Source organism: Glycine max, chromosome 2, assembly GCF_000004515.6.
Source record: "Glycine max cultivar Williams 82 chromosome 2, Glycine_max_v4.0, whole genome shotgun sequence".
Lineage (NCBI taxonomy): Eukaryota > Viridiplantae > Streptophyta > Magnoliopsida > Fabales > Fabaceae > Glycine > Glycine max.
In genome coordinates, this window is record NC_016089.4 from 47910683 (window position 1) to 47926937 (window position 16255).

At 29.4% G+C, this 16255-nt stretch overlaps 1 protein-coding gene and 1 non-coding gene across 2 annotated transcripts; one reads left to right on the forward strand and one right to left on the reverse strand.

Moving 5' to 3' along the window:
* Positions 1-8315: 8315 nt before the first annotated feature.
* LOC100527682 (heat stress transcription factor B-4b) lies at positions 8316-9778 on the reverse strand. The gene is made up of 2 exons (XM_003518431.4): positions 9371-9778; positions 8316-9068 (listed from the first exon to the last, which is right to left on the reverse strand). The coding sequence occupies exons 1-2, from the start codon at positions 9620-9622 to the stop codon at positions 8499-8501; spliced, it is 822 nt and encodes a 273-aa protein (XP_003518479.1). The 5' UTR covers positions 9623-9778; the 3' UTR covers positions 8316-8498.
* A 6291-nt stretch (positions 9779-16069) lies between these two features.
* MIR398D (microRNA MIR398d) lies at positions 16070-16178 on the forward strand. Its single transcript, NR_126760.1, has one exon. It is a non-coding gene; the product is annotated as a microRNA MIR398d (primary transcript).
* Positions 16179-16255: the final 77 nt, after the last annotated feature.

Genomic DNA, 16255 nt, shown 5'->3' on the forward strand with positions numbered 1-16255 from the left:
TTAGACTATTTTATTTCTTAGTAACTGTATATTAAAGAATCATCTCACTAACGAAACGGCTGCACATTCCTATTTATCCTTTACCCCCTCTCATCTTTTTATTTTTAAAAAAAAATATAAAGAGAGACGAAAGTGATTAACAGTAATTAATTTGTTTGTAATAAGTGTGATTATTTTAATTTTAAAATTAAGAAATAAGTATAGGGGGAAGGAATATTCAATTATTGGGGCTCTCACTTTCAAATGTTTGTTGATTTTGATATTGTGATTGATTGATGTGTTGGGTGGTCCATCACCTCACCATATCCCATAATGGACCGCTTCCATGAGTAGTCGTCTTCCTTAATTGTTTCATTTTTCTATTTTTCTTTACAGAGAGAGAGAGAGAGAGAGCAATGCAATGTATGCATTATGCAGCTTCTCACACTTCCCAACCATACACACATATCAACATGATGCAATGCAATGGAAAGTAACCTATCTACTACTTGTTTGGCTTTATGCTGAAAACGACACCCATCTTTAATTATAAATTACACCTACAACTTGCCCTGAGACACCATCAAATTATCATTCAATAATGTTAATAAAATAAACTACTATACTCGATCCTTCTAAGTTTAATTTAAGCCTGTTTGTTTAATATATAAATAAAATTGGGGGACCAAGACAAAACCCAATAATAAAGATTAGTAGAACCTATAGTTAGGTAAAGAAATTATATTCCTAAGTAACTCATCTTTAACATAAACATAAGAATCGAGTTTTATCAAAAAAAAAAAAAAAAAGAACCGAGAATCAACCTCAAACAAAACTAGTCTATTGATGCAAGAATTATATAAGAAATGTAATGTCACTAATCAATTAATATAGTTATATAGATAGTGTTTTCAGTATCATTTTAATTTGTTTTATGCACATTATTTGTGACTTTGTGAAGTCATCCAGATAAAAAAAATTAAAATATTTATTAAAAATTATAAAATAAATCAAGAGTAAATTTAACATGTTAAACTTCATCATCAGCCTGTTAAAAAAAGTTAAGCTAACCAATGTTCTTACTGATTAAAAAATTAAAAAAAATATTTAATTGAAAATTATATAAGAGCTCATTTTAAAGTTATAGAGAAATGTTTTTTTTAATGTTATGAGTGTCTCTTAATTTAATAGGTAAGATATTTATTTTATTAGTGATATATGATTATCGTTGGTCTAAAAAAATTTAATATACATAAATAATTAAATATAATTTTTTTATTAAATAAATTATTCTTTCACGTATAAATATAATAAAATCTTATATTCATGTTTTAATCATAAGTTAAGAAGCATATTTTTACCTATTTTCAATCACAAATTTTACTTAGTCACAAGTTGACAAGTACTCATTTAGTCCTTAAGGGCTGCCTTACCATCAAGCAAATTTAAATAGTTTAAATAAAGCAAACCTACATCTATAGATAAAATGAGAACTCATTCAGGATATATAACCACTTATATGACAAACTAAAGTATAGATGTACACACTAGTTAATTGCATTAAACTTTTTTCTCACAAATAATAATAATAATAATAATAAATGTTCCTTTTATTTCCAGCATCTTCCTAAATTCAATCATGTAGTATCATCAATCAGAAGTATATATATAGGCCACTATGATTCTCAAAAGCACGAGGATTCGAGGAACATTTAAGAATTATAGTAGAACAGTGTGTAGATATTGCACTGACTGATATCTTGTAAATAATTAAATACACCCAAATAATGAATAAGGGTGTATAATATTATTCATTTTAATTTCTAGACTAATATTCTAATCATGTCATTGATTTCTGATACGGGAGATAGTAGACGTGTAACTTATTGACGTGTAATAATATGGTTGTTGTATAGCTAGAGCAACAATTGTTATCATTGTAAAAAAATGCACAACTTCCCTTTGATTTATTAAACAATGTATGATTATTAAGCACTTAGGCCTTAGCTAGACTAGGTATAGCCATAGCTATGATTTTAAGCATCAATCACTACTTTGTTTTGGGTCCATGGTGGAGTTAATTCAGGATTTTGCTTTTTTTTTTCTTCTTTCTTTTGAATTTCTAAATTATAATTCTTTTAGCTTTGAATATTCGTTGATTTCTAGATCCTCCACTACCTTGCAAACACCTTCTAGAAATTGACAGTGTAAGACACGTTCCACAAATCTTTAGATATTAAATTCTTTTAATTATGACTTTTTCTTTTCACCTTTCCTTTTCTTTTTACTTGTTTAATCTTGTCGCTCGAACAGCTCAGTTTACCTACTGAAATGGAACCTTAAAATGTTTATTTTGCCCATAATTTAAGTTGGTTTTTAATATGGCTTACTTTTTCTAATCATAATAAATTTTACATATTGTATAAACGAAGTTATTCTAATATATATTTTTTTGGTCCTGGCTATTTTTATATATAAATTGTTGTGAAACTTATTTTTTAATATTATCATGATTATTTAAGAATTTTTTTAATAGTCATTTTTACCGCTCCCTCGATCGATTGATTTATATAAGAAACCAAAGAGTTTTTTCTTAATAATTATACTTATTAAACATTGACTCAATTTTAAGTGTATTAATTACTAATTTCGTTTTGGAGTATATTTTTACTTTAAATCTAGTACTGAGCCACTTATCCCATTCTTCATGCATTTGGATGTATTTATTGATCTATTGACAAGATAAGTTACAACTATTAGGGGGTGAGGATGAATTATATATTGAATTACATGTAATATCATTAAATATAATTATTATTTAAATGATTTAATTTTATGTGTAATTTTAAAATAAAATTTAAATTTATGACATTTTTAATTATAATTAATTAACTTGATTATTTTCATTGGTCGAGAGAATATGCATGCATATGACTTGCTAATCATCACACATTATTTCTTTTGGTATTTTAATTAAAGCCGAACCACTAATAAAACAAAAGTTCAGATAACACGGATACTCTTATTTCCATATCTTGCAAATCATATCATGATATCAATAGTAACAAACTTTAAACTAGAGTAATATTTTTTAGGACAAAACTTAAATATAGTATCTTAAGTGTGCGTTTTTTTTGTTCTCCAATCAAAATATAAGTTTTACTTCGGTAATCAGTATAATATTTTAATACAGATCTTTTATTATGAAGACTATTAAGGTAGAACTTCAATTCTAATCCATTGAAAGAAAACTTCAATTCTAATTGGAGAACAATAAAAACAACACACGTATCTAAGTTTTTTTCTTATTTTTTATTTGTACATAAATACACAAAGGACTTTTGATGATTGTCAAACTGTCAAGCTAATTAAAGACCAGACAATAACATTAAAAGGGCATTGCAATTTTGGCATAATGATTGTTATCAGACTCATTTTTTCTGAGCGGGTCAAAGTATAATAGATATTAGATATTTCTTCATTAATATCCTAATCTTTTAAACTATTTGATAGTAAAAAGATCATAAGAAATCTACGATTCTTCCTAACAAGTACTCTTAATCCTTTAACTAACTAAAAAATTACAGTTATTTTTTTTTTGTTTATGCATGGCCTTTTTCTTTGACTTGGTTGGACCAACAATAGTAATTACTTTGTGCTGATGATAGTAGTGCTCAGCATTTTCAGTTTGGACTAGATTTTGTAACAATGGAAAATCAAATGGGAGGAATTAGCTAGTACATAATTGTACTCACGCAAGATTAGATCGAGTCAAGAAGAAGTGCCGTGACCAAGCATATTAATTTAAGGGATTCCACAAATGTCAAACACTTAAACACTGATGACTTTATTGTTATTCCTTCGTTTTTGTTTTATGATAAAATTAAAAGCAATGAATGTAGGTTCTGTCCTTTGAGTGTGGTCAGGTCAACAATAGGGGTTGGATCGAGAGAGTGAAGTCTTTTTCTGTCGAATTGAATTTCAATGGTGGATAAGGCTAAAGCAAGCCCACCTTGTTAGCACAAAAAGTAGCAGTCCTAGAAGATTGACATAATTTAAAAAGAAACCTTTTTCTTGGTCTATGAGGTGGGCAACGTGGCTCAAGGAAGAGGCATTGTTAAAAAAAAATTGCCCCAATGGACGCAATACTTAGCACAATAAAAGTGGTTCCCTTGGGATAGGCACATAATGTTTCACAATTTTCGTGGCATTGAGTGGGTTCTGATAGTACAAGTAATAATGTTGGATTAGAACTTAGAAGTTAGAATTTTCATCAACCAAGCAATTGGGTTGATGATGTTGCCATTTGGGTGTCATGACATTTGTAAGAGAAACCCGGAAATCTTATCTAAATGCATATGCATGGTTAGACAAAAGGCCAAATTGATAATTCACAATGTCACTAACCGTAAGCTGGCAAATCCTCTTCAATATAGGTTATGGAGCAAATGATATAACCAAAATTTTCATTTCTTCATGTTGATCATGAGTGAAATAGAAAGTATGTATATATATGATTTAAGCATATCCTCTTTGGTTAATTGCTTTGATATTTCCACTAAGACATACAATCTTTTGGTGTTTGTCCCCTAAAGTTTGAACATCTCATCCATCAAGCCCCACCACCTTTGAACTCACCTACCCCACACATTTGTCCATATAAAATTATCTCTTTCCCTCTCTATGAATGTGAACTGTATATGTGCCAGATGCTAAAACAATCAACTTCATTTGTAGATTATTATTATTGGCACTTTTAGTTGGTCCCTAAGATTTTTTTTTTTATATATATATAAATATAAATTGTTCGTGTGAATTTTTACTAGTCTCCAATTGACCACTGTATATCCAGGGCTCTTAGGCCCCATATATATGCCAAATAAAATCCAGTAATGGAGGAGTTTGGGCTAGGGTGGAATTAGGCTTGAACGTGGAGTTGGAGGCTGTTGCTTCCTGCACCTCTAACTTACTTCCTGCATCCTTTCTGGAATTTTTTTTTTTTACCTTCGGTATTGGTCATTCTGGAAGCCAAAATTTGTAATCATTCTGGAATGTGAATTTACATTTCAGATTGGTCATTCTGAGTGTCAAAAAAGAGGTATACGAAACAACTTGGAGGTGCAGGAAATAACAACCAAAATTTGAATATCTAAAACCTTCATTCTACACCCCAACAATCTTAGCATTGGTTCTCAAGCAATGGCTTAGCATTGCCCTCTTCTTCCAGTCTTTCTGCACCCCAACAATCTCAGCTTACACCCCTTGTAAATTCCAAATTAGATAATTCAGAATGTAAAACCTTCATTCTGGATAAAACTTTTCGTAGTAAAAAGGGGGTGTAAGATGACATTGTGAGGTGTATGAAAAAGAGACCCTTAGCATTAATCAAGAGAAGTAAAGTTTTTATTTTTTTTTAGAGGTAGAGAAGTGAAGTTGAATACCAAACTTTCATAATTTCTAGGCTTGGACAACAATGACTTCAAAATTTAAGCATTGCACAAACAAGTCTTGATGGAGATTCTTAGATACATTCAATGTAGGACATGGAGATTCTCATATTGGAGTTACTATTGATCTCACTCCCATTGCTATTCCAAAAGTGTCATTCTCACAAAATCATGATTCTATTATATGATTGCGTACAAAATTCATAACAGAAACGTGTAGTGTAAGAGGTGCAAACAAATTATACAATAAAAACATGTTTTTATTTTGAATTTAGCAATGAAAACATGTTTCAGTTGAATATTTTGTATACACCTCTTATACTATAATGAAAACACGTTCTACGATATAATATAGAGGTACATAAAAATATTCAATAGAAACATATTTCCACATATAAAATCTAAAATAAAAATATGTTTTGGTTGTGTAATTTTTTTGCATCTCCTTTTTATACAATAAAAATATGTTTCTAATTGTTTTATCAAATAATGAATGTGATATCTTATCAAATTTAACAGGCTAATATATTATTATACTGACTGTTAATGATTTAAATATATGTTATTAAATTTACATTTCTTTCACTCATTTACTTAATTTTGTTTTCAATAATTTTTTATATATGATGTAAAATTATTGATCTTCATAAAAGTGATTATGATGGAATTATCTATAAGTTATTTTGATAAAAAAAAATAATTTGAGTTTTGTTATGTAATTCATTTGTTTATACAAACTTCTTTGACTTTAAGAGAACAATATTATCAAAATTAATTTTATAGTTGTATTTGAAAAGTATTCATATTCAATTATCTTCTATTAATTGTTATTAATAAATAAGTTATGTATTGTAGACATTTAAATTAATTTTAGATTTTTAATAATATATAAATTAAAAAAATTGTTAATATAATTTTCTATATAATAAAAAAAATTCTCCTTCAAATTTCTTCTTGCATCCTATCTAGTATTTCTCTATTTCATAGTTTTTTAAAATCTATTTTTAAATATTCTTGCCTTTTTTATTTTTTTTTTAAATTTTAGACAAGTCAGCATAAATTAGTCATAAAAAATATTTTATCTAAAATATAAATAACTCATAAGCAGACTAAATTTGCATTAGAAAAATTTTCCTATTGAAGACGCAGACGATCTTAAAAAAATTCTGATGAATTTTAAAGAATCGAATGAGTTAACGCATTTTATTTTAAAGGTAGTTTATTTATAAATTTAATTGTGGGTTCTAACTTGGTAGTCGCACACAATGTTTTTTTAACGAATTCAAAAGGCTTCTTTATATTTTCTTTTTTTTTTTTTCTCCAGCGAGAGGGTTAAGCCAATTAACCAATATGAGCTAATCCCAGATTTTTATTTGAAAAAAATAGCCTTAATACTAAGTTTTAGACGTAGTTGTCAAAAGAAGAAAAAAAAAAGAATCTACAAAATTACTCCACAGATTCGAACTCGAAAATTCAGTATGAGAATTTAACCAGGTGAGCTACTGCGGATGTTATGATAAGCATTTGCAAATACTTTTATGTTTTCAAGTGTTAAATTCGAATCACCACACAGTACCTTTTTTAATATATCTCACACTCTTCTGGTTTTCTTTTCTCTTTATTTGATTCGCTTGCCTGATGAAGGATATATTTATTTGGTTTGGGGAATGAAATACATATAATTACTTGAGTTTAAAATATTAGCAATACAAAGCCGTTCTCACTCTCAGTGTAATTATATACAGATGTAAATACGTAAAAATTGCGCAAGTCATCAAACACTAGTTGTGGGTGTTATATATATATATAATGAGATGAATATATTATTCATAAAAAAATTTGTCTAAAACAAAGAAATTATCAATATATTTATCCATAAATATTAGTGTAGAGTGTTAACATATTTTAGCATGTGAATAAATTAGCAATCCACGTGTGTGTATATATATATATTTGCAAATTAAGAGACTAACTTTGCTACTTGACAAGCCATACACTGTTTACAACGGTTGAAAGAAGTATTGCCCCCCGTTAAGATTCCAAGATACAAATGCACCCCAATGAAGGAAGTCGGGTTCAAACAATTTTTTTTAAACATAAGAAAATTTAAATAGCATTATATCGTTAAATACTTAAATATGTTAGAATTAGAGTTTAATTTATTTATTTTTCGTGAAAGATTTTAATTTTTATACATAATTATTGTAAAATTTTATACTGGCAATTAATTAGAAAATATCATTATATAAATTTTAATTTATTAACTATTATAAAAAACAACAAACTTATTATATATTATAATTTAAGATTGAATAATAATAAAATATATTTTAGATGATCAATACGTATATTATTTACTCAATATATTATTCTTTTTCGTTTTTTTATTTCTTTTCTTATATATAAAAGATGTTGTGAGAAGATGTTATAAAAATAATATTACTTTATATAATTATTTGATCTTTCACTTTATCCTCATCTTCATATACACATGTCTCAAAAATTACACTTCAAAATCAAAGTGGAAAAATATTGTCGTCCATTTTTAATCATTTCCCCGGTTCAAATGTCTTTTCTTTTCTATCAGAGGAGCGTACTATAAAATCAGCATTGAAGTATTGGTATGATTAGTTGTCATTTTGTGGTCACTACTTTGGATCCTTTCTTCATGGAAGTGTTAGAATTGGTTCCCCGCTAAATTAATAATGTAACATGTTACATAAAAGGGGCAGCAACCTTAACATGTTGGTGGTTGTTATTATAGTAATTTTTTTTAATCAAGTACCAAGACTTATTCAAAAGAAAGAAGAAAATGTAGAGAAACTAAAAACAACAATGATGACAAAAAAGGTAAATAATTAGCTAGCTATTTTATTTTTAACTCCAAAATAAGCAAACAACTGCTTCTTCTAATAGAAAATTCCAAGGAAACAACAGTCTAGTTAATTAATCTGAATACAAGCCTCTTCTATACAATGCTTCTCTTCAAATGTCAACAAAATCATGAATAAGATCTATCCAATACAATAAGCTAATAATCATCATGTGAAGTTCTTCTAAGACTATCAAGTACTATTCTTGTTGAACAAGGTTACCTGGGTGCAATCTCTTTTTGCCACAAAGAGGAACACCAAAGAGCTTCACAGAACTATTATTAGGCTCATCACTAGAATTAGTCACCAAAGACTTCTCCATAATACGGCTCTTAGTTGGTCTTATAACATTTGGTGATGAATCCAATTCCACCATCTTCAGAATAGCACTTCTGCTTCTTTGTTCATCATAGGAAGCAGCAGGACTTACATGGTTTTGGATGAAGTATATGATGTCATTGTATAGGTTCTTCATGTGAGTGAGTTCTGATAAGAGCATGAAGTTCTTTCTCCTCAGTCTTTGGTTGTCCTCAGAAAGTGCTGCTAAGATGTCAGTGCCTGGCTTAGGAGATGGTAATGGAGGAGCATCAATCCAACACATGTTTTCATCTGGCTGAAGAAGCTGTGGTGGTTGGTCATGCATGTGGTAGTGTTGTTGATAGTGGTGAGGGGTTTTCCTCCTGTGGATTTCACATAGAAGGTGCTTTGCTCCTTTTCTGAAGTATTCATTTGCAAACTCCCACCTATCAGCAGCTACCTTCTTGAATCCCTGAGAAAAAAAAGAAAAGGAAAGGTATATATATATGTGTGTGTGTGTATGCTGTTTTACAAACATGAGTCAATCATGAAGCTTGTGTAGCTAGCTAGGTAATCATAAGTTAGCCTTATGGTTCAAATAGTGAAGGAAAATACTTTTCAAGTTTTTATACTACAGAGGATTCCTTTTCCTAACTCTTCTGAATTAGTAATATGATTAGGCTATAACTCTGTCAAGAAGTGTAGCACAAAAACAATAATGAAGGATAGATCAGAACAAAAAAAGTTATATATATAGAAGAGATGGATTCTCACATAGGTATTTAGCTGCCTAACAAAGCTTGAGAAGTTATTGTGCTTGAAATAGTTGGGAAGAAGATCTCTAGCAAACTCTGGGGGCCTCCTCACAACAAATGTAGTTTCATCATCACCCCAAGACACAATGTGGTCAGTGTGAGGGTCATCAACAAGTTGGTATGTCTTTGTCAGAAAGGGAGCAGGCACTGACTTGTGAGACTCCATAGTGAACACCATGCTATCTTCACACCTGTCTAGTGTGAAAGCCATCACTGAATTACTCAAGAGTGCTGCTAGCTGCTTCCAATATTATGCTTTGATATGGTACTCTCATCTTCATTCACTTTTTGCACACCACCAACTTTTAAAGAACCTCTCTCACTCTCTATCATATTATAATTTGAAAAATGATGCATGGACACTTATGTGCTACTAGACAACTAATTAAATAGTTAGAGAAAAAAGAGAGAAAAGTAAATATAATAGTTAATATTATATGATAAGAAAAGAAAATGAAAAAAATTAAAATTGTTAATTAAGTATATACACTAAGCAGATATGCATGCATCATTACTCTTATAATCTTACAACTTTTTGAAACAGAAACATATGACATATTACTTGAATAACTATTCTTTGTCCGACCCCGTCTATTATGTCTGTTGTTTACTAACTTTAAGAAGCATATGACCATGTCAGTAAAAACAATGTATTTTTCTAGGATAAGATATATGATAAGATTCAATGAGCTATTAATTAGCTATTGATTGTTCTTTCGGATGCAATAGTGGTGGGTTGTGATGCCTCTAGAGATGTGAGCTACTTTCTATTTTATTTTGGAGGAAAAACAGGGGGATATATTTTTATAGGGGTAAATACTTATATTCTTCCTAAAAAGTGTAAGAGAGTGATAGATTGATTCTTAAAAGATAAAATAATTAAATTTAGGTTTTAAATGTGAAAAAATGTAACAAAATTTGTGAGATAATTTATTATTAAGTTATAATGTTTTAGGATCAATTTAATAATAAGTTGTATTTTTTAGAATCAATTTTATATTAAATTGTAAATTTTAGAAATCAATTTGTCATATTAATTTATTCGACTAATCTTTTACACTTTTTTTCATTCAAAGATTAAATTTAAATTTTTCATCTTTTTAAAACTAATTTATTACTGTGCCACACTTTCATGAATATTTACCTTTTATAGGATATTCTCCAAAGTTTGGAGAGGTGTATGGGGGTATATTAATCAAAACTTAAAATGTACTGAGATGGGGTTGTTAGATCATTTTCATTTGAGTTTGAAAGTTAAAAAAAATGTAAAGACTGCATAATGCAGTGATTTTTTACGGATACAAAGATCTCACGTCCTCCGCAAATTCCTAGAACAATAATTAAATTAAAAGGTGATATTTTAAGTATTTGTTTCTGTATACACATACTATTGTGTGGAACTGAAACTTGGAAGGTTGCGATAGTCCTCAAACTTAAAAAGAAAATACTTACTTTTATGTGTATTCATTTGCCCACTATTATATATGAATGTCAGAAGTTGTTCAATTTGTTGGTCCCTCCCTCTCCTCCACCCTCGTCTTTACTTGGAAACTAGAACCAAAGCCTGCTTTGCTACATATTTTTTTGTCCAATAAAAGAGGAGATATTCTCAACTCCTCATGCTTTTTGGCATCTGCAATAGAGAATTATTTTTTTAATTGGACTGATTTGTTTTGTATTAAATTTTAATCATATATACAAGTTCCCCTGAATGATACCTTTGTCAAATTTCCATCCAAAATGAATACCTAGAAGAAAGTACATGACTATATGGAAATTAACAAGCCATTTTATTTTTGAATAATGATTAATCTTTTTCATATGTTACTTGAATGTTGAACCACATTTATAACTCTACATTATAGATAGAAAAAAGAAGATAAACTCAGCTATAATAAAATAACACTAAAAGTTATATGAAACTAATTGTATGCATATAACACTATTTTTTAGTTTTCATAATCAAATATTCATATCTAGCAAGAACTCAAGATTATCATTTACACATAAGTGATGCTCAGTAGTACTGTTCTTGTTGGTTTAATCTCATCCATGCTTCAACAATCTCATTCAAATAAAGTACTAATAAGGATTGATGGGATAGAAACTTTCTTAGATCACCCAAATCATGACTTTTTGATTTCCAGCTTGAGAAAAGTAGTGTCTCAGAAACCAGAAAAGATAAACACTGTTGAAGAATTATGTGGTAGTAGTTTTTCTTTTTTTCCAGCTATCATGTGTATCCCGCCCTTTATTTTCTGAAGAAATACCTTTTCTTCTTTTATAGGGATATTTGTGGGGATCACTGTTGGGTTGTGATCACGAGGATCACCATTTTAAATCTTTTCCCACTACAGCTATATGTCAAAGTTTGCCTCCTGTACATAACTATAGAACATATAATAGAAATTAATAAGACTATTATATAGTAATTGTAAACACTCAAAGTGCTTTGTACCTAGTTTTCAAGGTAGAACATTCTGACCTTTATTCATTTTTGTACAATCCAAAGCACACCCGTGACCTAGACATATAGAAGATGTAGCTCCTTCTAGTCATCAATCATGGAATAATGTATTTATATATACACTGCACAATTATTATATAAGTGAATCTTCTGGCATTTGACTATAGATAAGGTATATATATTTAAATTTTCAATGCTATGCCTAATTACATTAGAGAAGGAAGAAAATGATGTTGTGCACAACCTTCTAGCTCTAGATTCCATTGTTGGAGGGGTCACATTCATCACTTTCTTTCTAGTTTGCTAATTTCTTTCTCTTCACACTCTTCTCTTCTTTCTCACTTTTGCTTTGAAAATGTATGTGTTGAAATTAAGTGGCACACTTTAGCTAGCTAGCTCCATCTTCTCATTTTAGCATCTCTTTTGAGTCTTGAATGAATTTTTGCATACTGTTTGGTGGTCAAAGTATAGCTAGGAAGCCTCTAAAATCTCTGCATCACACTGCTAAGAATCTGAAAGGTCCAAATAGAAATCTCAATAACGAGAAGATTCTATTCCAAGTTAATATTACCAACACCTACAGTTTCCAGTAAAAATGGGCAATATATGTTGTTGCATCACATGATCTATCTCCATCCATGTGACCCACTGCATGCCTTTTTAGAGAGAAAGAGAGAGAGTTTTGTCTTTTATGTATCATGCACAAATCTAAATGCATAACATGTGAAGATCAGCATGTGGTAACTAATTAAATTTTAAAAAATTAAAATAGAAAAGAAGATGCCTCCAAAAGCGACTATTATTGGATTAATTAACAAAAAGGGAAGGTTTGAAAGCTTAGTGGTTTTTGTAAAAGTTAACACCAATTGCATGATTTCTCCTTTGAAATTTGAAGAACAGAAACTGTGGCTCTTCTTAAATATATGTTCTTTGAAAGTTGAAGAGTTTTGAAGACCAACAACCATACTTTTTTGTTTGTTATTTTACACCGAGAATATCTCTCCAAAATATAGTCATAGACTAATTCCTTCAAGGTGTAAAAGTCACCGACGTGAATATTGTCTCTCCAAACATTTTATATATATATATATATATATATATATATATACTTGAGGAATTGAACCACTTATAACATGCACCAACAACTGACTTTTAACGGAGGGAATAAACAAATCCCTACAAAGAAAAATGGTAACTAGCTATAACCATCAACTTAATGCATAAAAAACCTTTGAAGTATATTTGCCCAAAATATGATTTGTTGAACAGGCTCGTTTGCATCAGTATAGTATTTGTACTTGTAGACACATGCATAATTAATTCTACTGAACTCAGCTTCATTATTTTTTCAAATTTTCAGTTAATAAACAAGACAAATTAGAAACTAATGATTTTAAGTTATTTATGATGTGGACGATGAAATCAAACGTTTGCTGAGGAAGTTACATCCATTTTTTTTCCCTTTGTTGTAACAAAATTAAGGAACTAAAAGAATAAAGATTAGTAGTTTACAGTATAGTTAAGAGGCTTCGAGTTATATATTCTTTGATATTATGAAATTTTGAATAATCAATTTTCTTTTCTGGTGAAGTTACTAAGGTAATTAACCATTCGCAAGAAGTGCAGATAATAGAATATTCATAATAAAATAGAAATGAAAAATAATGTGTCAATACATACTCCACCGGTTTTACTTATCCTCATCCTTAGTGGACGAGAAACTATTATTTTTTTGAAAAGAAAATCTTAGTGGGGAGGGGTTATGAGTTGTTGTTTCTACCTTAATAAAGTTAAATGAATAATATGTATGTGCTTCCTGCTAAGGAGTGCCTCATCAATACATGAAGAATTCACCACCCCATCTCAGCCAAATGATGAAAATTCACATGCGAAGGACAATGCAAGCAAGCTTTAGTCTATCAACCATTTATATGTAAAGTAATTGTTCCTATTACTTGGATTTTGGCATCATTACCTCTCATGCATTTGTCTCGTCAGTGGTGTTACGTTCACACTACTATATATCTCTCTCTTTTCCCATTATAATTAGGTCCCATGTATATAAACTATTATTTTATCGTGCATAACCTTCTTTACGTTGGATAATTATCCACTGGAAAATACTATGTGATTGATTATATATCATTATTCTTTTTATTTTACTGTTTTATTTTTTTAATTACATTGTATGCACATAGTTATTACATTCTTCACGTAAAAATGATGATAAAATTGGTGTAAGGCGGTAATGTAATAAAAATAAGATGGAACTAAGATTAACATTGTTTACAATATTATTGTTCTTTAATGAAAGTGGTTTTGGTTTAGAATATGACCAAATAATTGTCAGAAGCACTAATCAACACACCAAGCATTTTCCTTTCTCTTTTTCTCTGAAGAACTTTGTTATTTAGAGGATATACAAAAGGTGAAAAAGTGATGGATAGTGGAGAGAGGAGCTATTGAAAGACAAAATGCAAAGAGAGAGGAGCATGTCATTCTTTCTACCTAGGAAAGACAACAATTTAGGTCAAGCAGTGTGCAGAAGCAAATAGCATTAGAAAAATTCAGCCATGGTCGTGTATTTAAAAGTAAATGGAAAGGGCAATTTCAAAGGCCTTTCCAACCTTTCACTCTCTTCCATGTCTGCATGCATACATTTTGTTCTCTAATCTTTAGCAACTTATTAGGTACCCTTTGCTGCCTTTATTTTTTTCCTCGTGACAGTCAAAGTAATGCCGTAATGCATTTTTGCAATGCAAAGTAGGCATGCCATTCAATTCCTCGTGATTATCAATTGTTCGAATTTAGCTCCGATGCTAAGGTTTTGATTTTTGTACGTTTTTAATTTTATATTTAACAGTTTATAACAGATAAATACTTTATGGGCTACACCATTTGGAGACTGGATAAAACACTTGACTCCTTTTTTCCTTCCGTACATTTTTTTTTCTGAAACAACATTAGAGAGAAAAAGTGAATACAGTTCATAAAAAATGAATGATAATATATTAAGATCCTTTCCTTTTTATGTATTGATTATATTCTTCGTTTTCCTTTCTATCTACACCTTGTGTATTAACATAAAGTGCTCACTCTTTAGATTAAAATAATCTAATAGTGTATTATCATTAAATTTTTTACAAACATATCAATTTGTCAAAATAATATTAAAACAGTAAAATAGAGTGTCGAATTCATACTTTACTAAGAGTTTGTATATATTAAATTTTGAGTTAATCAATGATTAAAACTAAATATTTTTTGGAGTAATAGTATAGAAATATAAACTTCAATCGTAACAAAGGATAGAAAAACATAACAAAATGCTAAGAGATAAGAAAAAACAAACACCTGAAGGTGAAAAATGATCTTTGGTGCAGATTTTTATAGTGAAATTAGGTGAATTTTTAAAGACAACAATTCTTATCTTTTTAAGTCAAAAAAAACATTAAAAAAAAATTAGATAATTGTCATGTAATTTAAATGTACAAACTAAGTTTGCATAACAATTATCCATTACCTTTATATATATGATTTCATAACAAGGTTTTTCTTCTTTCAAATAAATTATACATGTTTCGTAACAAGGTTTTTTATTATTATTTTAAGATATATTTCTTAACTTTTACCTGAATTAATTATGCATATATCATTTATAATTTTAAATATTTTTCATTTACTTTTTAAATTTTGTCTATATTTAGATTATCTGTGTAATATAATATATTAACTAGTTAGTTCCTGTTGAAACAAACGCTTACTTTATGGAAAGTAAATTTATATTCTTGCGTACCTAAACTACAACCAATATTTGAAATCAAATTACACCTTTTTTTGGCTAAATATTTTTTTTGTTACGATTCAACCTTGGTTTTTTGACAAAGTGCATCGATATTTGTATTAAGCATTGACGTGTTAGCAACGGGAAGTTGTACTGCTACATAGCGTCTTAGATTTGTGTTAAAACCAGTAGTACAAAGTTGTACTCTTAACGGAACAGAGATCCCTTCATTTCTAATACAAGTACTTCGGTGTAGTACATCTAATAAGCCTAGAAGTACCTCGCTTGCAAAGGCTATATATCCACTGAATCAAATTGGATAAACTCATCACATTGATAAAACATCATTCAAAGTTCAATGTTCCACTTTAGGCGAAGACATTTCCAAAATATGCGGAGGTAGAGGAATTCTACAGGGTCGTCCTGAGACCACATGAAACAGATTCAAAATACAAGCATATTTGCTTGTGACCTTTTGTGACTCAGTTCATGTGTTCTCAGGTCGCCCCTGCTGAACTTTTCTCTACCACAATACAGCATTGGCGACCAATTCCAATCTATTGCGAATGAACTCAGCACAAATGAAATTGGAG

Bases quoted from the DNA above. Each gene is read 5' to 3' on its own strand.
- LOC100527682 (XM_003518431.4), bottom strand. From the start codon at position 9,622: ATGGCTTTCACACTAGACAGGTGTGAAGATAGCATGGTGTTCACTATG. The intron at 9,069-9,370 runs GTGAGAATCCAT...TTTTTTTCTCAG, and splicing joins TTAGGCAGCTAAATACCTAT to GGATTCAAGAAGGTAGCTGC.